Raw genomic sequence first — 20,620 nt, 5'->3', positions numbered from 1 at the left:
CGAGGGGACGGCACTGAGCGAGAGTGAGAAAGGCGAAAGAGGAGGTCAGAACCGTCTAGACGACGCGACAACGAACAAGGGACGAGTGAGACGAGCACGAAAACGAGAGAGAAGCAGGCTTACGATCAGCTTGAGGAGATATCGGTTGAGGCACTGCTGAGAGAAACGAGGCAATAGTCAGCCTCGAGGAAGACGAGAGAGAGGAAGAAAGAGACGGGACTCACGCTTCAGGAGACGACTCGACGAGGATGGTGATTCGAGGGAGGAGGGTTGACTTCGCGAGGCTTATGAGAAGCTCGTTCCTCTCCTCCTCGCTAAAACCGTGAACAACGACGTCCTGTACGTGAGACGATGTCAGCTCGACGGGTTGAACGTCCAAGTTGTACGTGATCCAGCTCAGGACGCCTCGGTAGTTCGATTCCGAAAGGTGATAGCAGATGTGAAGACCTCTCTTCTGGAGCCGTAATCGAGTTCCATCAACAAATCGGCGGCGAAAGCTTCGACGAAGACCAGCCGCCGAAGTCGCGTCCAGGGGAGAGGTCAAAGGAGAGGCTTGAGATCTCGACCGAGGTTTTTCCTCCAGGAACTCCTTCGAGCCGAAATTCGATGGGGTTGAAGAAAACGTGGAGTTGAGTAGCCGATCCACCTTTGGGCAGGACGACCTTGAGGGAGTAGACGGCCAGACGGCCAGGAGTGGGGGAGGAGGGGAGACAGAGACGGGGAGGGAGGATTGAGCGCTCGTCCTCTTCGTTATAAGAGTTGAAGGGATCTCCCTTGACGTCGACGTAGGTGATGGAATGAACGAGAGAGAGATCGAGCCAAGTTTCGAATTCTGGATGTCTCTTCTCGGCCTGGAAGGGAAGGAGGAAGGAAAAGAGAGGAGGGAGGTCAGCTCGATCCGATGCAAGCTCTGCTTTCCTTCCTCCTCCGTCCTTTCCACACATCTAGATCGGAGAAAAGTGTAGATTCCTACTTACGACGAGTGTGAGGAACTTGGTCAACCCTTCCGGACCTTCGAAGACGATGTGCCGGTAGAGGAGAGGGGAGGAGAGTTGAAGGAAGGTGAGGGAGAGTCCAGAGGTCTTTGCGAGCGTGGGCTGGTCGCAGAAGCGCAAGATTTCCTTCTTGACTTCGACGGGGAGGAAGGGAAGAGGAGAAGGGAGAACCGAGGGCATACTTGTGATCTCGAGGTTATGGGGGACAGAGGAGAGAAGAGGTTTTGCAGCCAAATCGTTGACCCTTCCTCTTTTCGCCTCCCTCCGTTCGAGCTCACCGGTCACCCAATCCACCACTCTCTTCCCCGTCCCTTTTTCCCTTCCTTCCTCGTCCCCCTCGCATTGTGAGTCTACTCCGACACTACTTTCCGACCAACCTCGACCTCAACTGAGCCCTTGCTCTTTCTTCCAGTCTCCAACGATGCTGCCCGGAGCACCTCTCCCTCACATGCTCTGCTCTCATCTGCAGAACGTCACTCGTAAACGGATCCAGTTGACCTCGATTCCCTATACGGCGATGAACCTTGGGATTTGCGGTGTGATGCTCAGGCAGGGTCTGATCTCCAACTTGACAAGGTGAGTTTGGAAGTCGTGAAGCCAGGGAAGGAGGAGAAGCAGGAGGGAAGGGAATCGGAAGCTCGACGTTTTCTCGACCGGTCGAGAGACATAGGATTCTCAAAACCTAGCTGGGGATGGAGCTGGGAAACGGGCATGCTCTCATGGGAGCTTGTTATAGTTTCAAAGAGCAGGCAGAAGAGGGGAGAAGAGGAGCAACGTCGTGGTGTCTCTTTCTCGTCGAGCTGACCTCCTTCCCTTCCCATCCTTTTCTCCCTTTACCACTCACTCAGAGGTCACCCTCTGAAGAAGTCGACAGATCCTCTGAACCCTCTAGGTTTCGACAACACTCCCAAAACTCATCAAGCTCTCCACATGTTCGTCCTCGTTCTACCGCTCGTTTCGTCCTCCTTCCTTCTCTCGACGTCAAAGCTCACCGTCCCTCCCTTCCCTTCTTCCCTTCCCCTCCTTGCCTCCTCGTCTCACTCTCTCGACCACTCCGATTCTTCCGCTCCTCGACCTCTCACTCCTCCCTACAGCACCCTTAAATACCGTAACGGTCTCCCCGTTCTCGCTCGCGCGCACATCGTCTCTCGTCCCTCCGTCCACCTCTACGTCGACTCGTCCGAGCTCAAGGCGATGCTCACGGGAGGTCGAATCAAGCATCGACAGGGGATGGGAATGGGAGAGATTGCGGTGGTGAGGACGAAGGATGGGAGGTATCTGGAAGGATGGGAGGCGTATGCGGAGGGAGTTGGAGGAGAGGTCATCTGCAAGCTGGGAGGTTACTAAGGGTTAGTTTGATCTGGATGAATCGTCTCAAAGAGTGGAGCAGCTGCTGTGGTCGAGGAAGGGGGTTGGAGAAGACAGTCGGAGGTGCGAGGGAGGAGAGTCGCGTTCGAGCTGGGACGAGACGTCGAGTCGAAGTCTTCGCTCTTGGCTTCTTGGGATCATCAGCATTTTCTCAGTTCTGCTCTCGGATCCGAAGAGAGCTCCTCTCAGAGCTCATCTTCTCTCAAACGAAGCAATCTCGAGGCTTCTTTACACCAGCGCTCTTCCGCCTCCAAGCCCACGTCCTCCTCTCTTCCTTCGCACCTCGAGACTTGCCTCGCAAGACTTCCTCTCCAGCGTCTCCCAGACAATTCTAAGGACCGGAAAACTTCTCACTACCTCCTTCAGACCTACCTTCAGCCTCTCATCTTCTCGCGACTGCCTTTCCTCTTACGGGGAAGGAGCTGACGCGTTTGGAAGTCTGTCTCCAGTGACGATGCAGGAAGAGAAGGGACCAAACTCAATCGATCGTCTCCGTCGGCTCGGTAATCTCTTGATCTACATGAAAAGGGTCCGGTTTAGATAAGCAAAAGTCTGTTGAGATGGGAGATGGAAGAAGATATATAGATCTTCCCTTACATAAAGAAGGAGACGACGTTCCGCGCTTGTTCCCCTTCTCTCGTTTCCCTCCCAACTCTCACCGTCATTCCCTTCCCTCCTTCCCCTACGTCACGAAAAACATCCATCCGAACTTTTGAAGATGGCAGCTGTCGTAGAAGGTTAGTCTTCAACCACCTCTATCCTCCCTTGTACCCTTTCCCTTCCCAGTAGAAGAGATGTAGAAGCTGACTTGCTCGTCATTTCTTCGTCATGATTTCCTCCGCTCTTCCTTCTCTCTCTCTCTCTCTTCCCCTCCCTCCCCTTCTCTCAGCTCCTCCCCAGGATACCCTCCCTACCAACACGACCACCGACCTCGCCGCTCCCTCTAGCCGACCTAGTTCTTCCTCAGCAGCAGCAGCAGCTTCTTCTTCCACCCTTGCTCCTCCTCCCTCCTCCTCCTCCGCTCCTGTCCGACCGCCAGCTCGAACGACTCGAAGCAAGCTCGACCTCGAACCCAACCCTTTCGAGCAGTCCTTCTCAGGGAGATCATCTTCAGCAGAGGCTCAGGACGTCAAGCCAGAACTCAACGCTGAGGTCAGGGTCACCGTGGAAGGAGTTCCGGCGGTGGAAGGAGCAGAGGGAGGAGGAGGATTGGTGGGAGAGGTCAACCCGGACTCGAAGCCTCTCCTTCTTCCTTCCGTCTCCCAACTCGTATCTCCAGAGAACGAGGACGGACCCTTCAACTGGAGCATGAACACCCCAGCAATCTCCTCCCTTCGCTCAGGTCCTCTCTCGCCAGCCATGCTCGCAGGTCCAAAAGCAGCTTCCCAAGGTCAAGCGGCGGTCCTCTCCCACGCCCTTCAGTTCGACCCTTCCAACTTCGTTCGAACCGGTCTCACTCCAGGAACAGGTCTCACTCCTCTCTCCGGCGGTCCAGCATCCTTCCCTCCTCCCTCTCCCAACACGGCAGCCTTCCTAGCCATGGTCACCAACGCGACAGCAGCGGCAGCTCAAACCGGACCCGATGGAGCTCCCCTCCCTCTTACTCCTGGAACGTTCAACACCGTCATGAGCCAGCTCGGAAACACTCTCAACGGTCCCTCGCACGTTAACGGTCAGGTCGTCGGTCACCAGCCTCATCCTCTCGCCAACTCTCACCTCGTCGGAGGAGCCGCGCCGGGAGGAGGACAGCCCGACTACTTCTCCCATCGACCCGAGGATGGTCAACAAACCCACGTCCAGCAGCAGCAACAGCAGCAGGTACAGCAGCAACAACAGCAGCACCACCAGCAGCAGATGATGGCTCAACAGCAGTACCACCAGCAACAGCAGATGGGCCAGCAGTACGTCGGACAGTACCAGCCTCAGCAACTCGGAGGACAGATGGCTCAGCAACACCTCGTACAACAGCAGCAGCAGCACGGAGGACCTCCTCCCGATCACTACCACAAGCAGAGCGTCGCAGCAGCGAGTCAGGCAGCCAACGGGCTCTTCCTCCTCAGTCAGGCTCATCAGGAGATCGCCGCTAGGGAGCACGAGAGCCCTCCTTCGAACGGAATGCACCACAATGGAGGACCTCCCAGTAAGTGTAAAATCTATCAATCTCACTCTTCGTGGACGATACTCGTCGTATCTTTTCCCGTCGAAATCGTTCGAGCTCGAGTCGCGTTTCTCGTCTCGTTGCCTTACTGACTCGACACCCTCGTTCTTCCTTTCTTCTCGTTCTCCCTTTTTCAGACCAACACCAGCAGCAGCAGCTTCACCAACAGCAACAACAACAGCAGCAGCAGCAACAACAACAACCGAAGCCTCATCCCGGAGCAGCTCCTCTCGTTCCTCCTCCTTCGACTCGAGCTGGAAAGAGAAAGTCGTCCGTCACCGACGCTCCCGCTCCTCCTCCCAAGAAGAACGCTCGAGCCGCCGCTGGGAAGCGAGGGAAGAAGCAGATGAGCGTCGAGAGCGACGACTACGATGGAATGGAGGCGATGAGCCCTGATGGAGGAGGATCGGAGAACGGAGGGAACTCGAACGGGTTGGGCAAGGACGGGAAGCCTGAGACGGAGGAGGAGAAGAGGAAAAATTTCTTGGAGAGGAACCGACAAGGTCAGTATTGTCTTTCCCTCACTTTTCCAGGGTTTCTCCCTTGCTACCATTTCGTCACGTCGTCTCGTCGTCGAAGAGAACTCGAGCTGACTTCTCTCTCCCTTTCTCATTTCTTTCGTTCTTTCTCTCAGCCGCTCTCAAGTGCCGACAACGAAAGAAGGCTTGGCTCGGTCAACTCCAGGCGAAGGTCGAATACCTCCAAGGTGAGAACGAGGGACTTCAACAGACGATCAGTTCCCTCCGAGACGAGGTCGCCCGACTTCAAGGAGCCCTGGGAGGAGGAGCCACCGCCGCTGGAGGAGCCGTCTACGTCAACGGAATCGGACAGCCTCAGCAACCTCCCATGAACGGTGGAGCTCCTCAGCCAGCTCAGGGTGGAAGGAGAGGAGGAGGATACTAGTCGGAGAGTCGCGTCTCATTCGTCGTTTCGATCTTCTTTCCCTTTACGTTGTACTTCGCTCGACTTTTGCCCTTCCCTCACCCTTCTCTTCGAAACTTCTCTACCTCGTCTACCGCCTTTTGTTTCTCTCGATCATCATCTTGCTGTAGCTTTAGCACTCGTTTCCCTCGTCCTTTTGTTTCCTCGCGCTCGTTCGCCCTCTTTCGTGCCTTTCCCTTCTCTTTTCACAGCCTTCCTTTGTTTCGATAACTAGTTGACACTCTTACTATATACGTCACCCTCGCTTGAAACCTTTTCCGACCCTCTCTCTCTCTTCGCCTCTTCCGTTTGCTTTCGAACCTCGTCCCTTCGTCTTTCTTCCTCTCCCCTCGTTTACTCTTGTCTCCCTCTTTCCCTCCTCATTTTGGTTATTAGGTTTCCCCCTTCTGTTCGTTTTTTTTTTCTTCTTCTCTGACGCTATACACGTTTGTCGTTCATACACGATGATGATGGCCTTGCCTCTCTTGATTCGACGGGAGAGACGACGACTCGAGACGAGACGCGTCGACCCTCCATCTCTTCTTCTCCTCAACCGCTCGCCACCATTTTTTCGGAACTCCAGATTTCACTCTCTGAGTCTCGATCAGCACCTCCAACCCGGCTCCCACCAAATTTTCTTCCCTCTTCCACCTCGTCCACCTCGCCCTTCCGCAGTTTTGAAATCTTGCCTCAGGTCAACGACCTCCTTTCCCCCCCTTCCTCTCAACTCTCTCCTCCTCCGCCAAACCCACCCTCTTTCCCTCCCCTTCCCCCTTTCCCTTCCCTTCTCCTCCCTTCACCATGGCCAAATCTCTCCGTTCCAAAGCCAAGAACACTGCTCGACGAGTGAAGCGAGAGGGAGGAGAATACCACGTCCACCACGCCGCTCGACTCGACCGACTGAACGCTCGACTCCTCTCGGGAAACTCCAACAAGGAGACCATCGGAAAGGAGGGAGAGCAGGAGGACGAGGTTGAGGAGGAGGTTCTTGCTGAGGGTGAGGAGAAGATGGAGGGAGGTGAGTCGTTCGTTCTTGATCCGTGGGAGGGAAGCGGAGAGGTTGAGCTCGAGGAAGGAGGGAGGAGGAGGAGGCTCGGCTTGGAGGAAGCACAAGGCTGGAAGAGTTCGAGGACTGCTATCTTCGGGTAGATTCTCATTTGATAGCATCCCTCTGTGCTCGAGAGTTTGACTTGTAGAGTTGGGGCCAAAGCGAGCAGGGAGAGCTGCAGTAGAAACCAAACGCGAAGAAATGAGCTCGCTGACCTTTCCTTCCTTCCCTCCTCTTTCGTCGTCGTTCAGCCGCCTCGCCCACCCCTACAACCTCTGAGCCCAAGATCTCCACCTCGGGACCTCGAGGAAACCGACGTGAGACATGGCGAGGTTAGTACTCTCTTTCCTTCGAACGGCCTCAAAGCGTCGAGCGAGCTCGAGCTCGAGCTTAGCCTTCGTTTCCTTCTCCTTCTGACACTCTTCCTTTCCTTCTCTTGTCGTCGTTTCTCTTCCTTACAGAGTCCAAGGGAATGAAGCCTCGTGTGGTGAGTCTTGTTCCTCCGCGCTATCTCGCTTGCTTGAGTCTTTCACGAGTCAACTCGAGAGCTGACCTTCTTTCCCTCCTTCCTCTTCCCTCCCTCTGCTCCTCGTCTGCCCTTCCCCGTAACTCCAGACCACCCACGGACTGAACTCCAAGGGACAGTTCATGGCCAAGCGAAAGGCCGGACGACCTGGACGAAGAAGATAGACGTCGTCGGAACGGACTCGTCGCGTTTTGGATTTCTTTCTTCTCCGAGAACTCGTTTCTCTCCCTTTTTTTTGCTTTGCTCTCAATCTAGCTTCACTCCCTTTTTTTTTAAGGACCCCCCCTCATATACCCAGTTCTTGTTTGTCTAAACGCCTTTCTGTTCCTCGCTCACGCTTGAGCTCTGCGAGAAGAAGCTGTCGGATCGAGAGAGCAAAGGAGAGACGAAACTCAAAAGCATCCATACCCTCGCAATCACAACCTCAACGCCTTCTTAACGACAAAGAACAACACACCGCCAGCTGCTCCTCCCCACTGAGCTGAAGTCTGACCGTTGAGGAACTATAGAAGGAAGGAAAGGAGAGTCAGCGACGCGTCGAGTAGAAAAAAGGGAGGGAGAAGGACGAACGTCTCTATCGCCCAAGTAGTCTCCGAACAACATCGACTGCAGCATAAACCAGAGCCAAACGTTCAGCTGACCCACAGTCGAGAAACAGAGGACATCGAACAGTAAAAAGAGTAGGGACTCACGCCGAAAAGAACGAACGGTAATGCCCACGGTCGGAAGATCAGCGATCCAACGGAGAGCGCCTGTTTACTATTGCTGATCAGGGCCAGATACTAACGAAACTCAAAAAGTCGTCAGCAACTAATCCGGCGAGCGAGTCAGAGATGAAAGGGCGAAGGGACAAACAGTAACGATTCCAGCGACGGGAGCTTGACCCCCAGGAATCCTCGTCTTCGGCTCTCCTTTAAAGTTCATCACAGCAGCGGCACTGAGGTTCCCTACGACCGAAGAGGTAGCGAGAAGTGCGATGAAGGGAGTGTAGGCTCCCATGGCCCTGTCAGGAAGGGAAACGGGAGGAGGTGAGCGGGGACGCGTCGAGGCAAGAGAGATCGAGTCGAGAGACGGACATAAGAAGCGGAGGTCCAGCGAGTTGGATCGCGATGAGATCGATGAAAAGTTTGGATCCGTAGTCGTGGCAGATACCGCTGACGAAGAGGGTCCAGCTGGATGGAGTAGGGGAAAATCGAAGGAAAGATGAGCTCGACGTTGACGAGCCTCGTTTGAGAAGAGAGAATGGAAACTCACACCTTGCCCTCCTTCAAACCGTTCCAACTAACAAGCATGTTGTCGAACCAGGCCTGGTTGGATAAGTGCGAGTTCAACTGATCCAAAGGCACCTTGCTGTGTTCGGCGGCGAGCTCCAGGACTTGGATCATGTATAGTGAGAGGAAGGAGGAGAGGTTCAAGATGAAGAGGATGAGGATCTGCTCTCGGTTCCGAAATTCACACAGATTCGAGTCAGTCAGAGCTTTCTTTCCCCCTTCACCATCGAATCCAGAAGCATAGTGGACTTACGGGACGGACGCTCCAGGGCAGGTTGAGGTAGGACTCTTTCATGTCCTTGAACGACCCGTTGAAGGCTTCCCCCCTGGATTGCTTTGGAGGTCTGAATCGGATCTGGGGTCCGCTTCCTCTGACGAACACGTCGACTTTGGTCCCTTTGACGAAAGGCTTGTGGTCTTCCGAGGAGATGAAGCGACGTTGAGGAGGGTGGAGGGAGGAGGAGGAGCGAGATGATTGAGCTCGAGTTCGGGGAGGGAAGCTGAAGCTGCTGAAGGAGGAGAGTGAGGAGGAGGAGGAGAGGAAGGACGAGGGACGAGATCGCTGAGACGATGATGATTTGGTTGCTGAGGCTGAGGCTGAGGAGTGGAAGCGTTGGTGGGACGGAGGGAGGAGATGAAGTTGGGAGGTGGGGGAAGGAAGGAGGAAGGTGAAGGAGGGGCCTCGACGAGATGCGTTGGAGATGGATGAGCTTGACGAGCTTGAGAGGAGGAGGGAGGGTTTGGGCAAGAGAGGAGAGGCGTATCCAAGTCCTATACGGAACATCACGAGGAAGCGAAGGCGCTCGAGGGAGCTTGAAAGGAAGGGGAGGGGAGGGAAGGAAGATGGGAGTTGAGGGAAGACGAGCTCGCAGACCGTTCCGGTTGCTCGCCGAAGGCAGACCCCTTTTTATCCTTTATCTGTGCTGCTCAAACTTTTTCGGGCCTCCGCTACTCCACCGTACTCAGTTCTAGAGAGAGATACCCACATCTCGAGGTTTCGAAAGAGAACTCGACTTTCTCTCCCAGCTCTCCTCGTCCGCGTCCTCTCTTCAAACACTACGCACGTCCTGTTCCCAGCAAAGTAGCAAGCAGATGGATGCATAGCGAGTAAAGGGGGGAATCCAACGTAAAAGGTACACCGAGAGACGAAACACACAAAGGGCAAACGAGGAGCACATCCGAGAGAGAGAGAAAGAGAGAGAGAGCACACGTGAAGCGAGAGAGCGAGAGCGAGAGCGAGAACGAGAACGAGAAGAGAAGAGAAAGCAAAACAAATCGAAACGACCAGAAACCCGGAGGAAGAGAAGAAAAAGAACGTGACAAGAGAGAGAGTGTGTGTGCGAAGTTACAGAACTATGGCTGAGAAAGAGGGAGATAACCCCAAACGAAAAAGAATCGGAGGCGCGTCCTCCTCCTTCCTCAACTCAATACATCCTCCCCGTCCAATCCCAACTCCCCTCCTGCGCCTCCACCACCAACCACACCCAAATCGTCTCCTCCCGTAAAGTCCTTCATGTACCTATCGAAATCGAACGCTCCGAAATCATCCGCTCCAGGCTCGTCGTCGAACGACATCCCGATCGAGACTCCGTCTCCTCCTCCGTCCGCTCCTGTGAGATGCGACCAGTCTCCTGAACCGAACGAGCCGAAGGCCATAGGATCGAGGAGGGAAGCTGCTGCTTGGGGTAGACCTGGAGCTGGTGCTGAGGGAGGAGGTGCTGGGGCAGGCGTGGGAGGTTTGCTCGGGTAGGAGGGAGGAGGAAGAAGGGTGACGGGGTTGGGAGAGTGAGCTGGTGTCGAGGAGGTTGTGGGTTGTTGGAGGGAGGAAGAAGGGACTGGAGTTGGTGCTGAAGGAGGCTGAGATTGGGAGTAGTGAGGCGAAGGGGCTGTGGAAGGGGTTTGAGGATGCGAGGAAGGAGCGTAGGGGGTTGGGGAGGCGGAGGGGGGACCGGAGAAGTGCTGCTGAGGGTAAAGAGGGGAAGCAACCGTCGAGGTTTGGAGAGGGGTGGGAGGTCGTTGACGGCTTCCTCCAACGGAGGTAGCTGGAGATGCGGGAGGAGGATCCTTGGGGGTGGGAGGGTTGTTTCGCTGAGGAAGGAAGGGAACGAAGACGCGTCGAGGTCAGCTCACGGACGAACGAGAGGAACGAGACGCGAAGAGATCGAATCGACTTACCTGGCCGTTTGCTGAAGGTGCAGGTGTACTCGGGGGAGGCATCGTCGAGGGATTGGGTGTTCCAGCCTGCGACATCGGACTCGGTGCTCCTCCGGCCTGACCGTTCAATGCTCCGTTCGTCGCCTTCCTTCTCAGAGCAGGTCGAGCGATAGGACCAGGCGGTGGACCTCCTCCATTCACCATCGGAGACATCGCTACAGCAGGAGACTGTCGACCATCGTGGATGTCGTAAAGGTATCCAGGTTGTTCTGGGACTTGGCCGAAGTGAGAGGGACTCTGAGGGATGGGAGAGTTGGCGGCGGCGAGATACATCGGTCGTTGCTGCTGCTGCTGAGCGAGATGTTGCTGCTGCTGTGAAAGGAAGGAACGAGACCCGAGAAGAGAAGGTCAGTGGGAGCTCGAAGACGAAAGGAGAGCAGGAAGAGGAAGGAGGGAAACCGACGAACCTGCATCGATGGGTTCGGAGGACTCTTCCTCGCTCGTTTCCCAGCAGGTCCACCGTTCTCCTGATCAGGACTATTACTCCTCCTCTTCTGGTTCGGGTGCTCCATCTGCTTTATCGTCGAAAGCAATCGAAGGAAGTCAGCTCTCCGAGCTCGGACGAAGAGAACGACGCGTCGAGCGGAAACCGAAACGAGACTCACCTGCTGCTGTTTCCCCTGCAGCTGAACATGATGATTCTGCATCTGCTGTTGCTGCTGTAGAGCCATCTGTTGCTGCTGCTGAACCGCCTGGGCCTGAGCCTGTTGCATCGTCATCCCACCGTTCTGATTCGGGTTGGGCCTGAGGGAGAGAAAGTCAGAGACGAGTTCGAAACGACGAAGAGACGAGTTCGAGACGCGTTCGAGAAGGGAATGAGAAGAAAAGGACGCACCTCGGTCTCGCTTGAGCAGCCATTCGAGGAGGTTGACCAGCGTTCTGTTGTTGATACGTCTGAGCGAGGAACTGAGGGTACCGGGTCTGAACGAGATGCTGTAGGGAATAAAGAGCCGAGAGAAGAGAAAGGAGAAGAGAGAAAATCATCAGCTTCTACTTCGAGGATTTTCGACTTGGTTCGACGAGGGAAAGCTTGTCACCAGCGAGAACGAGACGAGTGAACGCAAAACGGGAAACGCGACGTACCTTCTCCTCCGCATTCAAATACCTCATATCCCTCCCTCCGAACCCAAGCTGGTGCAACAGGTTCAGCGCCACGTCTTTATCCAGCGGTTGTCCTCCCGTCGGGATCTGCAACACGTCCAACGCATGGGGCTGCTGCTGATGAGGAGGCTGCTGAGGAATCGGAGATTGAGACTGCTGCTGCTGCTGCTGGAGAAGCTGCTGTTGCTGATGATGTTGCTGAGGAGTGGGAGGATGAAGAGGAGGTTGGATCTGACCTCCAGGATGAGGAGAGGATTGCTGCTGGAGTTGCATCTGGTTCGGTTGAGGAGGATGAGGACGAGGTTGGGAGACGACGAGCTGAGGTTGTTGTTGGAGTTGTTGTTGGTTCGGCGGAGTAGGGTGTTGTTGGTGCTGTAGAGTACGAACAAATAAGAGGAACGATATCAGCAGGAAGGAAACGAGAATGACGCGAATCGAGAAAGCAATCGTGACGAGCGACGGGAACGGGAGGGAGTTGTGAAAAAGAGAGTTCACTGGAAGGAGAGAAGAACCGACTTACGTTCTGCTGCATCATGTAACCATACGATTCCGGAGGAGGTCCTCCTCCTCCCTGACCTGTCACCAACCCGTTCGGACTAGGACTCTGCATCTGGATCTGAGGAGGCTGCTGCTGCTGCTGCTGGTACATCGGTCCTGGAGGTCCTTGGTACCGAGCCTGTTGCTGCTGCTGCTGCATCGATCTCGGAGGAGGTTGTTGCTGCTGCTTGAGCTGAGGAGAGAAGGCCATTTCACGAGGATCCTGCTGCTGGTGGGAAGGGTGGTAGGGCGTCGAAGCTGAACGCTGAGGAGGTTGATGAGGTTGATGAGGAGGGTGCGGGGAAGCTGTTGGAGGAGGAGGTCGAAATCCAGGTTGAATCCCAGGATTGGGAGTAGAATGAGGTACCGATGCGAAAGGTTGTTGATGAGAGGAGGAGGAAGCCTGAGCTTGAGCTTGAGCCTAAGGAGCAAAAGAGAGGGAGGAAGAGATGAGGGAAGCCGAAACGTTGGTGAGTCTCGACGAGCTGGTTCGAGCGAAAGTAGAAGAGAAACTGACCTGAACGTAGAGAGCCGCATCCATAGAGTGAGGAACGACGTTGTTTCGAGGTTGTTCCGGACCTCCTGTAGCAGTGAAAAGTTCCCAGAAGACGGACCACCATCTAGAACGAAACCACAATCGAGCGCGAAGCCACGAACCTTCGAGGTCAGCTCTCCTTTCCCCTTCCTTCCTTTGTTCTGTCGTTTCCTGCCACTCCTTTCTCCTTTGAGATCTTCTCCCACCCCTCTTCTAGCAGATAGACAATCTGAACTCACTCGTAGAGCAAACCCTGAGGAGCATCGATGGGGACCTTGTTGTCCTTCCCCAGGCCAGCCTCACGAACGACTGTTTGAGCTGAAGTGTAGTAGCCTCGTTTCGACAGATAGTCTGCGATGTACATGTCCAACCTGGGATACCATTCGAAAGATACGAGTCGAGAGTGAGTCAGCGAGAGAGTCAGGAAAGTAGAGATGCAGCGAACGAGGCGATCTTGTCCATCTTTCGGACCAAACAGTTGTCGAACTCGTCCCTCCTTCCCTCCCCGATTCCCTTTGATGAAGGTTCTCCGCGTCTCCAGAGGCAAGAAAAAAAAGCGCAACTCACATGGGACCGCCTTCCCATCCATCCAGTCCCCTCTCTACTCTTCCGTTCATCGAGTGCTGCTGCTGTTGCTGGTGCTGAGGAGGAGGAGGAGGAGGTTGACCGTTCTTGGCCTGAGCTTGCTGAGGAGGAGGAAGGAGAGGCCTCGTTCTCGTTGGAGGAGGAGGGTAGCCCTGTTCTGGATTGCTAGGATGTTGGAACTGAGGCTGAGGAGGGTACTGAGGTTGATGGTGTTGCTGTTGTTGCTGCTGGTAGTACTGATGAGGAGGAGGAGCACGGGGAGGAGGAGGGAAGAAGGAGGTCGACCCGGGGGAAGCTGGTGGTGGGCCACTCTGCATCTCGTCCTACACCTATACAAAACATCCAGAAGGTAGCGAATACCCTGGTCAGCTTCGCATCGCTGGATAGTACAGATTCGTAAAGTTGAACCGACCTTTATGGTGGATGTGCGAGCTTGATTGAGGTTGAAGGACGAAGAGGGAAGGAGGTCGGACGGATGGCACTTGGGATGAGAGTCTTCGAGAGGGGAGGGAAGGAGCAACAAGAATCTGCGCTCTACTAGCTTCCAGCGTGGAGGGGTCCGATCCTGAACAGGGCCGCAAGGAAGGAAGAGGGAGAAGGGAAGGGCCAAAGGAGAGGGGGAGGGGGTATCGACGATGGTATGGGCGTTGAAGACGAACTTGACGAGCTCTGAGCCGAAGGAGAGAGAGGCTCAGAGACCGATTCTGTCTCTCGCTGCTTTTCTCGAAACATTTAATTTCTGTAGATCCTTTCTTGTTACAATCGAGTAGATCTAGTCACAGCTGAATACATCACTGACAGAGAGCCCTGCGATAAGGAAAGATAGAGCTCTGCTTTCCTTCAGAAAAGCGGGTCAACTCTCTCGATCGATCTCTCGTCTTCTTCCAGAATAGCTTTTTTTTCCCTGACTAGATTTCCTTGGTAGCAATCAGAAGACGAGGATCGCTGGAAGATAGAGGAAAGGTATCCGAATCGGTTCTTGAGAGAGAGCAAAGGGGAAAGCAAGGGTATGAAAAGCGATAGACCGAGGTATGGTCTGCAACTGCATAGGTGAGACGCGATGAGAAGAGATCGAGAAATGAAGGAGCGGCGAGATGACGATAAATGAAAAGCGAGAGAAGGTACAACGTTCTAAGAAGGGTGGAGAGAGGATGAGATGCTGCTGGGAGGGCGAGAGAAGGGAAGGAGAGGACCAGGTCAGCCAGAAAGGAAAATCGCGAGTGACGCGTCGAAGGGAGAAAAGATTGGGAGTCGAACAGACGCGAAGACTCACATCGGGAGAGCGAAGATTGCTTCGTGAGCTTGAGTGTAGAGGGTTCATTATCGCGTAACGAGCGAAGGAGAGACTTGTGAAGCAAGAAATGACATACGAGTTAGCCCAGCAAGGACGCGTCAAAAAGAACCGAGGCGGGGACGAGAAGCGAGGTGAAAAGGCTCACGACGGCAGTTGCGACGGAAGCAGATTGATAGAAAAGGATCCAGGCATAGCTTCCAGCGTTCCAGATCTACAACGAGAGGAGTCAGCTCGAGAGACGGGGAACGGCGAGACGAACAAAACAGCTCACGTCGCACGATAGATCTGAGAGCTCCAGTCTAAAACACAGCCATACACGACTCGTAGATGACGAATCTAGGTGAAGAAAAAAAAAAAAAACGAATCAAGAGGGAGAGAGAGCCGTCAGTTCGAGAAAGGCGTCTTCGTCTCTCCTTCCTCTTCCAACTCACGTCGCAATGTTCACAGGCTGTTCAAAAGCGAAACCAAGACGCACAAGAGTCAGAATAAGTCTCCAACAAAAAATTGATATGATCCAGTGATCCCAAACTCACCACAGCTCTCAGCAAAGTCGGCTGCAACCCAGCGTAAAACACCTTCCAACCGCCCATCTTCCAACTGTTCCTCGCCGTCGACCAAGTCGACGTATACGGGTTCGGGATGATCGGAGCAGAAGATTTTCCCATGAGACCTGTTGGGTGAGGACACCGAGCGGTTGCTTGGACTCGAGTCTTAATCACGTCGAAAGGAAAGGTGGCCTGTTCGAAACAAGAAACGAAAACGGACGCGTCAGGTTTGGGTTCGTCGTTCTCGTTCGTCTTCAACCGAGATCTAGAGACGTGATTGGTAGGCAAAGTTCTCACCGTCCAGGAAACAACCCCAGCACAAGCTCCAGCAATCGCCACAGCTCCCCAACCTCTCCCACCTCTCCTCGCAATCTCATCCTCCGTCTCCTCGAGGATGTCCTCTCCCTCCCAGACGCGACGACCTGGGTCGAGCCAGCGCAGCATGACTTCGTAGCTGAGTAAGCGGACAGAACCAGAACGAGAACGTGAGCACGAAGAAGAAGGAGAAAGCAAGACACGTGAGTTCAGATGGTTTCGAGTCGAGTCGAGTTCGAGCCAGAAGAAAGAGAGAGATTTGGTGTGCTCACGTCAAGAAATAAGGTCCAAACCCAACATCCCTCAACCAACAAGCTGTAAACCCTCTGTAGAGTCCTCGAACGTGACCCTCGTGCGTCCAGATGTTGCCGATCAAGGAGAGCGTCGACGGCGGTTTTCCGAGCGAGGCTTGTTGGCGGATCTTGAGGAGTTCGATGGGCGTGTTGATGAGTCTACGAACGGAAGGCGTTGGATGAGTAGGAAAGTAGACACCAAATAGGTTTCAGTGAGTGAGGGGCGATGGGAGGGCGATGGGAGGGGAAAGGCGACGGTTGCGAGAGAAGGAGAGGGAGGGAGGGACAGGTTGAGCTTCGAGATGGACAGGAAACTCACGAGCTCACCGCCCCACTGATACACCCAGCAGCGAAGAACACCTTCAGAGGAGCTTCGATTCCACCTTCTGGACGCAGGGCTTCCATGGCTGACTTGAAGGAGGCGAAGACGAGACCGTTCACGAAGGAGATACCGGCCTGAGGAGATTGGAGGATGGAGGGGAGCTCGTAGGTCAGTTTGAGCTTCGATTCGTCTAGATTTGATATAGAAAGGGGATAGAAAGCGCACTATGGGGGACATGACTCCTTTGTAGAGTCCTCGGACCTGGAGCGAGAGAAGAAAGGGAAGGGGAGGAGGTGAGCTCGACGTCGGGAGATTGGGCCGGAGGAATCAGGAACAGAAGAGAGAGGGACTGACGTTCTCTTCGCGGACGATGGTTTCTGAGAAGAATAGTAAAGACAGCGAGAGTGAGTCAGCTCTAGAAGGGTGATCAGGCGAGCTCTGGGAGGAAAAAGATGGAGGAAGGAGGGAGGGAGGGAGTAGACTCACTGAAGGCCATCGCCGTTGAGCCGTATCTCCCCCTGAACGAGGGGTGTTGAAACCGAACCTTGATGGTATCGAAAGGGTGACCTATGGAAAGCCTCTGTCAGCTCTAGTCCCGAAGCGAGCAGCTTTCAGGAGCGAAAGGAGGAGCTCGAGAAGAGATGGGAGGAAGAAGGAACGAAGGAGGTCGAGCTCACCAACGACGACTCCAGCAACACCTAGGTTTCGTACGAACCACAGAGATCGATCAGCTCCAACTCCTGCGAAAAGGTGAAGAGGGTATGAAGGTGCTCACCTCCAGCAGAGCCAGCGAAAAAGTCCAAACCAGGACGAGAATCTGAGCTCAAAAGCAAAGGAGGATCAAAGGCCATCTCGAGGTCAGCCCTTTGACGACCGAGACTGAGCGCCGTTTGAAGAGAAGACCGCTGGACGAACGGGTAGAGTTTATCTTGATCTTGTCATCGCTCATACGAACGAGTCCTATCGTTACAAAGAGGGAAGCGAAAGAAGGGCGTAGGGGGGCAGGGAGTGACGGTTTGAGGGAGAGTGACGAGGTCGCCCACCTTCTCTTCCTCTCTGCCTTTTGTCTAGTTAACCTTCCCTCCCTTCCTCCACTTTCAGCTTCGTCGCACTGATGAAACCCCAACCACCACCACCCTCCGGAGGCTCTTCTCATCGTCGCCGTTCTCCCTCTCCTCTCCCTATGCCCACGCACCCTACTTCCTCAGGTCCAGAGCAGTTCGCCTCGTTCGCTTCTTCCCACCTCGCTTCCCTTCGATCCTCTCGTCCTTCCCTCGGATCCTCCTCCTCCTCGTCAGCCCTAGCAGGTCCTTCAAGAACAGGCCCCTACATTGGACTGGGTAACGACGGTCCTACCAACGCTGCTGCTTCTTCGAGGAAGAGGAAACTCGCTCAGCGGGGAGGAGCAACAGCCAAAGAGGAGGAGCAGGAGGAAGTTGAGCTCGTCGAATCGAGCTCGTCGACGAGGTTGAGCTCGAAAGCGAAAGGGAAGGGCAAGGAACGAGCTCTTCCTAGTTCAGCTCCAGCTTCTAGTAGTAGGAGAAGAGTCATCGCTGCTCCTCTACCAGGCGAGGAGAGCGAGGAGGAACAGGATGTGGAGGGAAAGGAGAAGTTGAGCGATTACAGTGGGTCGTCGGCTCTGATCTCTCTGCTCTTCCCTCGTTCGTACTGAGCTTTCTTCTTTGCTCACTGGTTTCGTTATATCAGACTGTCCTGTATGCCTCTGTCCTCCGGTCCAAGCGACTCTCACACCCTGCGGTCATCTCAGTTCGTCCTCCCTCCTCTCTCTCTCTCTCTCTCTCTCTCTCCCTCCCTTGCCCTCTCTCTCTCTCTCTCTCTCCTCGTCCAAACTCGACTAACTTCTCCTCTATTCTCTTCGATCAGTGTGCCATCTCTGCCTAACAACCTCCCTCGCAACAACTTCCATCCGAACCTTCGTCCCTCCTCCTCCTCCACCCCTCTGGCGACCTTTCCCTCCAACCGTCGACCCTTCCCTCCTCCACTCCCGATCAACCAACCCTCGTGCCCGCCACGCTCCCTCAACGCTCAACATCGAAGGAATATGTCCGGTTTGTAGAGAGCAGTTGCCAGGAGGACTGACGGGGAAGGGGAGGAGGACGGGTGCGGGGGCGGGTGCGGGAGCGAGAGGAGGGAGGGGAGCAGGGAGAGGGAGAGGAGGTGGCTTTGGGATCGGAGGGAAGTGGAAGGAGGCGGAGGGAAAGGGAGAGGGGGTAAGGAGGTTGGAGATGAGAGTGGTGGATTGTTAGGGTGGGTGCGAGGTGGAGAGGCAGAGGGAGAGGAGGGACGAGGGACGAGGAACGAGATTTTTTTTTTTTTGGACGACTTATAGCTTTCCTAGTCCGAATTATGTCCCGACTCAAGGCTCAGAGATCAAGACCCAGTCTTTCGGGCGAAAAAGCTGAACCCTCGAGATCCTCCAAGAAGGAGTAACCGTCAAGACAGTCGCGTCGCGTCTCGGTTCCTCTCTTCCTTTCGTCTCTTTCGTCTCGCTCGGTCGGTGAGTTTATACATAGGTCGTTCAAGTTCGTTACTCTCCATCCTCTTTCCTCCCTTCCCAACCCTCAAAGCGGCCTCCAAGGAACGACCTTCCCATCCCACCCGCAAGTCATCAACAAGCCCTCGCTGCGAGGAAGGAACAGAACAAAAACGAGAGCAGAAAGGTCAGAACGACGAAGGAAGAAAGAGTGAGAGTAAGAAGGGGGCGTAGGAAAAAAAATTACTTGTACAGCGACCAAGCGACTTTGAAAGCGGGGAAAGAAGAGGAGCGACGTCAGTCGGTTGAGCTCGAAGCAGTCTAGGAGAGGAAGAAGCCCGGAAGGGGGAACAAGACTCACTCCCGACGACAAACTCCGAATGAGCGTTTTGAGTAGCGAGTAGGCGAGGTTGAGGTTGGTTGTCGGTTGACCATCTGGTGGACGAGGAACGAGAGTCAGCGGAAGAAGGAGAGCGGGAACGAAAGAGAGGGAACGAGAAGAAAACGCACACTTTGCAAGTCATGTCGTAGCCCGAACTGGCCTGAAAACGATCGAGGGTAAGGGAAACGTTTCAGTGAGGAAGAAGGGGAAGGGACAGAGGGAGAGAAAGAGGGGAGGAAGAACGAACGATCAAATCTGCTCGATGAGGGGACCAAGCGACCTTCCTCACTGCAAAGGCATGGCCTTGAAGAGATGTGATAGGCTGGACGTGGGGCGCATTGGGGTTGATGGATCGAAGGTCGAAGATGTTGACGAGCTTGTCGGTTCCGGAGGTGGCGATGATCTGAGGAAAAGAAGGGAGGGAACGCGTCGACGCAGAAGAGTCAGCGCTGCGTCTGCTTCGAGCATGAGAAAGCGAGGCAAGGCGACCCACCCCTTCTCGATACTTGTTCCAATCAAAGCTCAATCCTTCCCCGCCTCCAGCTTCGCATCGGAACGCGATAGAGGGTTTCTGATTCGGAGGGAGTCGAAGATCGAACTGCTTGAAGAAGCCGTCGGCGGAGATGGAGGCGAGAAGAGAGGGAGAGTGAGGGGAGAAGAGGGTTTGGTAGATGCATGCGGAGTCTGGAAAGAATCCAAGGAGATAGAGGGAAAGGGGCACGAGTGAGCGAGGAAGACGCGAAGAACGACGAATTGAGCAGGGAAGAGGACGAACGGGCTGGGATGGTTTGGAGAGAAGCTGGGTTGTCGGGAGACCACTACAAGAAGAAGAAGAGGCAAGCCTGCCAGTCAGCTCAGAGCTGAGAGGAGGGACGACAACACGAAAGAAAGACGGACAAGTTTGATCGACCCATCCCACGAGCAAGACGCGAAGACGTCTTTCTGCAGGTTGCTCCAATCGACTCCCATCACCTCTCGAGTATGCTCGTGCCAGTTCCGTATCGGTGAGTCCTACCCGTGAGACGAAAAAAAAGATCAGGGGAGGGTCAGGCGAGCGCTTGAGGGGGCAGGAGAGGGAGGAGGACGAACCGAGAGGGTCACATCCCAGAGCTTCACGCTCCCATCTCCTCCAGCAGAAGCGAGCTGATTTTGATTCGTTTCAGACCATGCAACGTCGAACACTCCATCTCGAGTGTCGAAGCTGATCAAAGCACACAACACGGCGGGTCAGCGAGGAAAGGAGAGAGGGCAAGGAAGGAAGGGAGGGAAGTTGAGCTCACGACTTCTCAACTGCTAGACCATGGCCCCGTCGGTCCTGTAGGACGTAGACTCTTCCGTTCCCGACGAGTCCAAAGTTGGCTGATCCATTCAAAGAGAGCTCTCATCAGCGAGATCTCTGAGGGTGAGGGAGAAGGAAAGACGAACCAGAGGAAGCGAGAGCAAGTCGATCTGAGCTCGAGAAGAAGAGAAGGTCGAGAAGAAGGGAGATCAGCGACCTCTTCTTCACCAGATTTTCGACCTTCGGGAAATCTGACTGACGTTCTATGAAAGGCGAGAAGGCGAGGTTGAATCCTGAGTATCCCGGAGTGTTGAGATGGGGAGCGTTCATCGTCGTTGGTGGGTGATCAGTGAGTGAACTCGGATGGAAGTCGCCGGAGAGCTCGAATCTCCCTCCCCTCTCCCTTCTTCCCTCCCATCCACAACAACCTCAGAATC

At 54.7% G+C, this 20,620-nt stretch overlaps 12 protein-coding genes across 12 annotated transcripts; 5 read left to right on the top strand and 7 right to left on the bottom strand.

Annotated features, from left to right (window-relative positions):
• Nucleotides 1-238: 238 nt before the first annotated feature.
• Nucleotides 239-1,258, bottom strand: BDY24DRAFT_381734 (uncharacterized protein). Its single transcript, XM_076639395.1, has 2 exons — nucleotides 978-1,258; nucleotides 239-851 (listed from the first exon to the last, which is right to left on the bottom strand). Exons 1-2 carry the CDS (start codon nucleotides 1,173-1,175, stop codon nucleotides 477-479), a joined length of 573 nt encoding a protein of 190 aa, XP_076498798.1. The 5' UTR covers nucleotides 1,176-1,258; the 3' UTR covers nucleotides 239-476.
• Nucleotide 1,259: 1 nt separating this feature from the next.
• On the top strand, nucleotides 1,260-2,440 carry MRPS8 (mitochondrial 37S ribosomal protein uS8m MRPS8). The gene is made up of 4 exons (XM_076639394.1): nucleotides 1,260-1,339; nucleotides 1,408-1,571; nucleotides 1,844-1,927; nucleotides 2,090-2,440. The coding sequence occupies exons 2-4, from the start codon at nucleotides 1,417-1,419 to the stop codon at nucleotides 2,340-2,342; spliced, it is 492 nt and encodes a 163-aa protein (XP_076498797.1). The 5' UTR covers nucleotides 1,260-1,339; nucleotides 1,408-1,416; the 3' UTR covers nucleotides 2,343-2,440.
• A 495-nt stretch (nucleotides 2,441-2,935) lies between these two features.
• BDY24DRAFT_381728 (uncharacterized protein) lies at nucleotides 2,936-4,758 on the top strand. The gene has a single exon (XM_076639393.1). It carries the CDS (start codon nucleotides 3,192-3,194, stop codon nucleotides 4,611-4,613), a length of 1,422 nt encoding a protein of 473 aa, XP_076498796.1. The 5' UTR covers nucleotides 2,936-3,191; the 3' UTR covers nucleotides 4,614-4,758.
• A 1,409-nt stretch (nucleotides 4,759-6,167) lies between these two features.
• Nucleotides 6,168-7,347, top strand: BDY24DRAFT_439511 (uncharacterized protein). Its single transcript, XM_076644450.1, has 4 exons — nucleotides 6,168-6,460; nucleotides 6,742-6,822; nucleotides 6,952-6,977; nucleotides 7,106-7,347. The coding sequence occupies exons 1-4, from the start codon at nucleotides 6,244-6,246 to the stop codon at nucleotides 7,178-7,180; spliced, it is 399 nt and encodes a 132-aa protein (XP_076498795.1). The 5' UTR covers nucleotides 6,168-6,243; the 3' UTR covers nucleotides 7,181-7,347.
• A 44-nt stretch (nucleotides 7,348-7,391) lies between these two features.
• BDY24DRAFT_265534 (uncharacterized protein) lies at nucleotides 7,392-8,484 on the bottom strand. Its single transcript, XM_076636875.1, has 6 exons — nucleotides 8,271-8,484; nucleotides 8,093-8,188; nucleotides 7,872-8,019; nucleotides 7,709-7,798; nucleotides 7,587-7,622; nucleotides 7,392-7,519 (listed from the first exon to the last, which is right to left on the bottom strand). Exons 1-6 carry the CDS (start codon nucleotides 8,399-8,401, stop codon nucleotides 7,433-7,435), a joined length of 588 nt encoding a protein of 195 aa, XP_076498794.1. The 5' UTR covers nucleotides 8,402-8,484; the 3' UTR covers nucleotides 7,392-7,432.
• Nucleotides 8,485-9,369: 885 nt separating this feature from the next.
• BDY24DRAFT_265507 (uncharacterized protein) lies at nucleotides 9,370-12,031 on the bottom strand. Its single transcript, XM_076636874.1, has 5 exons — nucleotides 11,585-12,031; nucleotides 11,107-11,434; nucleotides 10,909-11,016; nucleotides 10,463-10,813; nucleotides 9,370-10,375 (listed from the first exon to the last, which is right to left on the bottom strand). The coding sequence occupies exons 1-5, from the start codon at nucleotides 11,596-11,598 to the stop codon at nucleotides 9,707-9,709; spliced, it is 1,470 nt and encodes a 489-aa protein (XP_076498793.1). The 5' UTR covers nucleotides 11,599-12,031; the 3' UTR covers nucleotides 9,370-9,706.
• Nucleotides 12,032-12,590: 559 nt separating this feature from the next.
• Nucleotides 12,591-13,397, bottom strand: BDY24DRAFT_381720 (LisH domain-containing protein). The gene is made up of 2 exons (XM_076639392.1): nucleotides 13,242-13,397; nucleotides 12,591-13,045 (listed from the first exon to the last, which is right to left on the bottom strand). Exons 1-2 carry the CDS (start codon nucleotides 13,289-13,291, stop codon nucleotides 12,910-12,912), a joined length of 186 nt encoding a protein of 61 aa, XP_076498792.1. The 5' UTR covers nucleotides 13,292-13,397; the 3' UTR covers nucleotides 12,591-12,909.
• On the top strand, nucleotides 13,321-13,902 carry BDY24DRAFT_381719 (uncharacterized protein). The gene is made up of 2 exons (XM_076639391.1): nucleotides 13,321-13,588; nucleotides 13,672-13,902. The coding sequence occupies exons 1-2, from the start codon at nucleotides 13,430-13,432 to the stop codon at nucleotides 13,798-13,800; spliced, it is 288 nt and encodes a 95-aa protein (XP_076498791.1). The 5' UTR covers nucleotides 13,321-13,429; the 3' UTR covers nucleotides 13,801-13,902.
• Nucleotides 13,903-14,212: 310 nt separating this feature from the next.
• Nucleotides 14,213-14,847, bottom strand: BDY24DRAFT_381717 (uncharacterized protein; the record flags this gene model as incomplete). Its single annotated transcript, XM_076639390.1, has 3 exons — nucleotides 14,699-14,847; nucleotides 14,533-14,605; nucleotides 14,213-14,421 (listed from the first exon to the last, which is right to left on the bottom strand). Coding segments are annotated over exons 1-3 (327 nt in total), but the record flags the coding sequence as incomplete, so codon positions are not given.
• A 773-nt stretch (nucleotides 14,848-15,620) lies between these two features.
• Nucleotides 15,621-17,464, bottom strand: BDY24DRAFT_265496 (mitochondrial carrier domain-containing protein). The gene is made up of 8 exons (XM_076636873.1): nucleotides 16,944-17,464; nucleotides 16,804-16,845; nucleotides 16,706-16,726; nucleotides 16,515-16,595; nucleotides 16,383-16,405; nucleotides 16,254-16,289; nucleotides 16,026-16,162; nucleotides 15,621-15,865 (listed from the first exon to the last, which is right to left on the bottom strand). The coding sequence occupies exons 1-8, from the start codon at nucleotides 17,182-17,184 to the stop codon at nucleotides 15,682-15,684; spliced, it is 765 nt and encodes a 254-aa protein (XP_076498789.1). The 5' UTR covers nucleotides 17,185-17,464; the 3' UTR covers nucleotides 15,621-15,681.
• On the top strand, nucleotides 16,994-18,419 carry BDY24DRAFT_265484 (uncharacterized protein). Its single transcript, XM_076636872.1, has 4 exons — nucleotides 16,994-17,062; nucleotides 17,130-17,653; nucleotides 17,736-17,795; nucleotides 17,913-18,419. Exons 2-4 carry the CDS (start codon nucleotides 17,143-17,145, stop codon nucleotides 18,293-18,295), a joined length of 954 nt encoding a protein of 317 aa, XP_076498788.1. The 5' UTR covers nucleotides 16,994-17,062; nucleotides 17,130-17,142; the 3' UTR covers nucleotides 18,296-18,419.
• A 123-nt stretch (nucleotides 18,420-18,542) lies between these two features.
• Nucleotides 18,543-20,547, bottom strand: BDY24DRAFT_381711 (WD40-repeat-containing domain protein). The gene is made up of 12 exons (XM_076639389.1): nucleotides 20,444-20,547; nucleotides 20,330-20,353; nucleotides 20,185-20,263; nucleotides 19,994-20,105; nucleotides 19,802-19,915; nucleotides 19,680-19,722; nucleotides 19,398-19,588; nucleotides 19,152-19,307; nucleotides 19,033-19,064; nucleotides 18,884-18,957; nucleotides 18,770-18,788; nucleotides 18,543-18,671 (listed from the first exon to the last, which is right to left on the bottom strand). The coding sequence occupies exons 1-12, from the start codon at nucleotides 20,511-20,513 to the stop codon at nucleotides 18,611-18,613; spliced, it is 975 nt and encodes a 324-aa protein (XP_076498787.1). The 5' UTR covers nucleotides 20,514-20,547; the 3' UTR covers nucleotides 18,543-18,610.
• Between the last annotated feature and the right edge of the window lie 73 nt (nucleotides 20,548-20,620).

This window comes from Mrakia frigida (genome assembly GCF_051309035.1).
Source record: "Mrakia frigida strain ATCC 22029 unplaced genomic scaffold BDY24scaffold_7, whole genome shotgun sequence".
NCBI classification, from domain to species: domain Eukaryota; kingdom Fungi; phylum Basidiomycota; class Tremellomycetes; order Cystofilobasidiales; family Mrakiaceae; genus Mrakia; species Mrakia frigida.
Note: the sequence above shows the minus strand (reverse complement) of the source record. Positions and strands in the feature narration are given on the sequence as shown.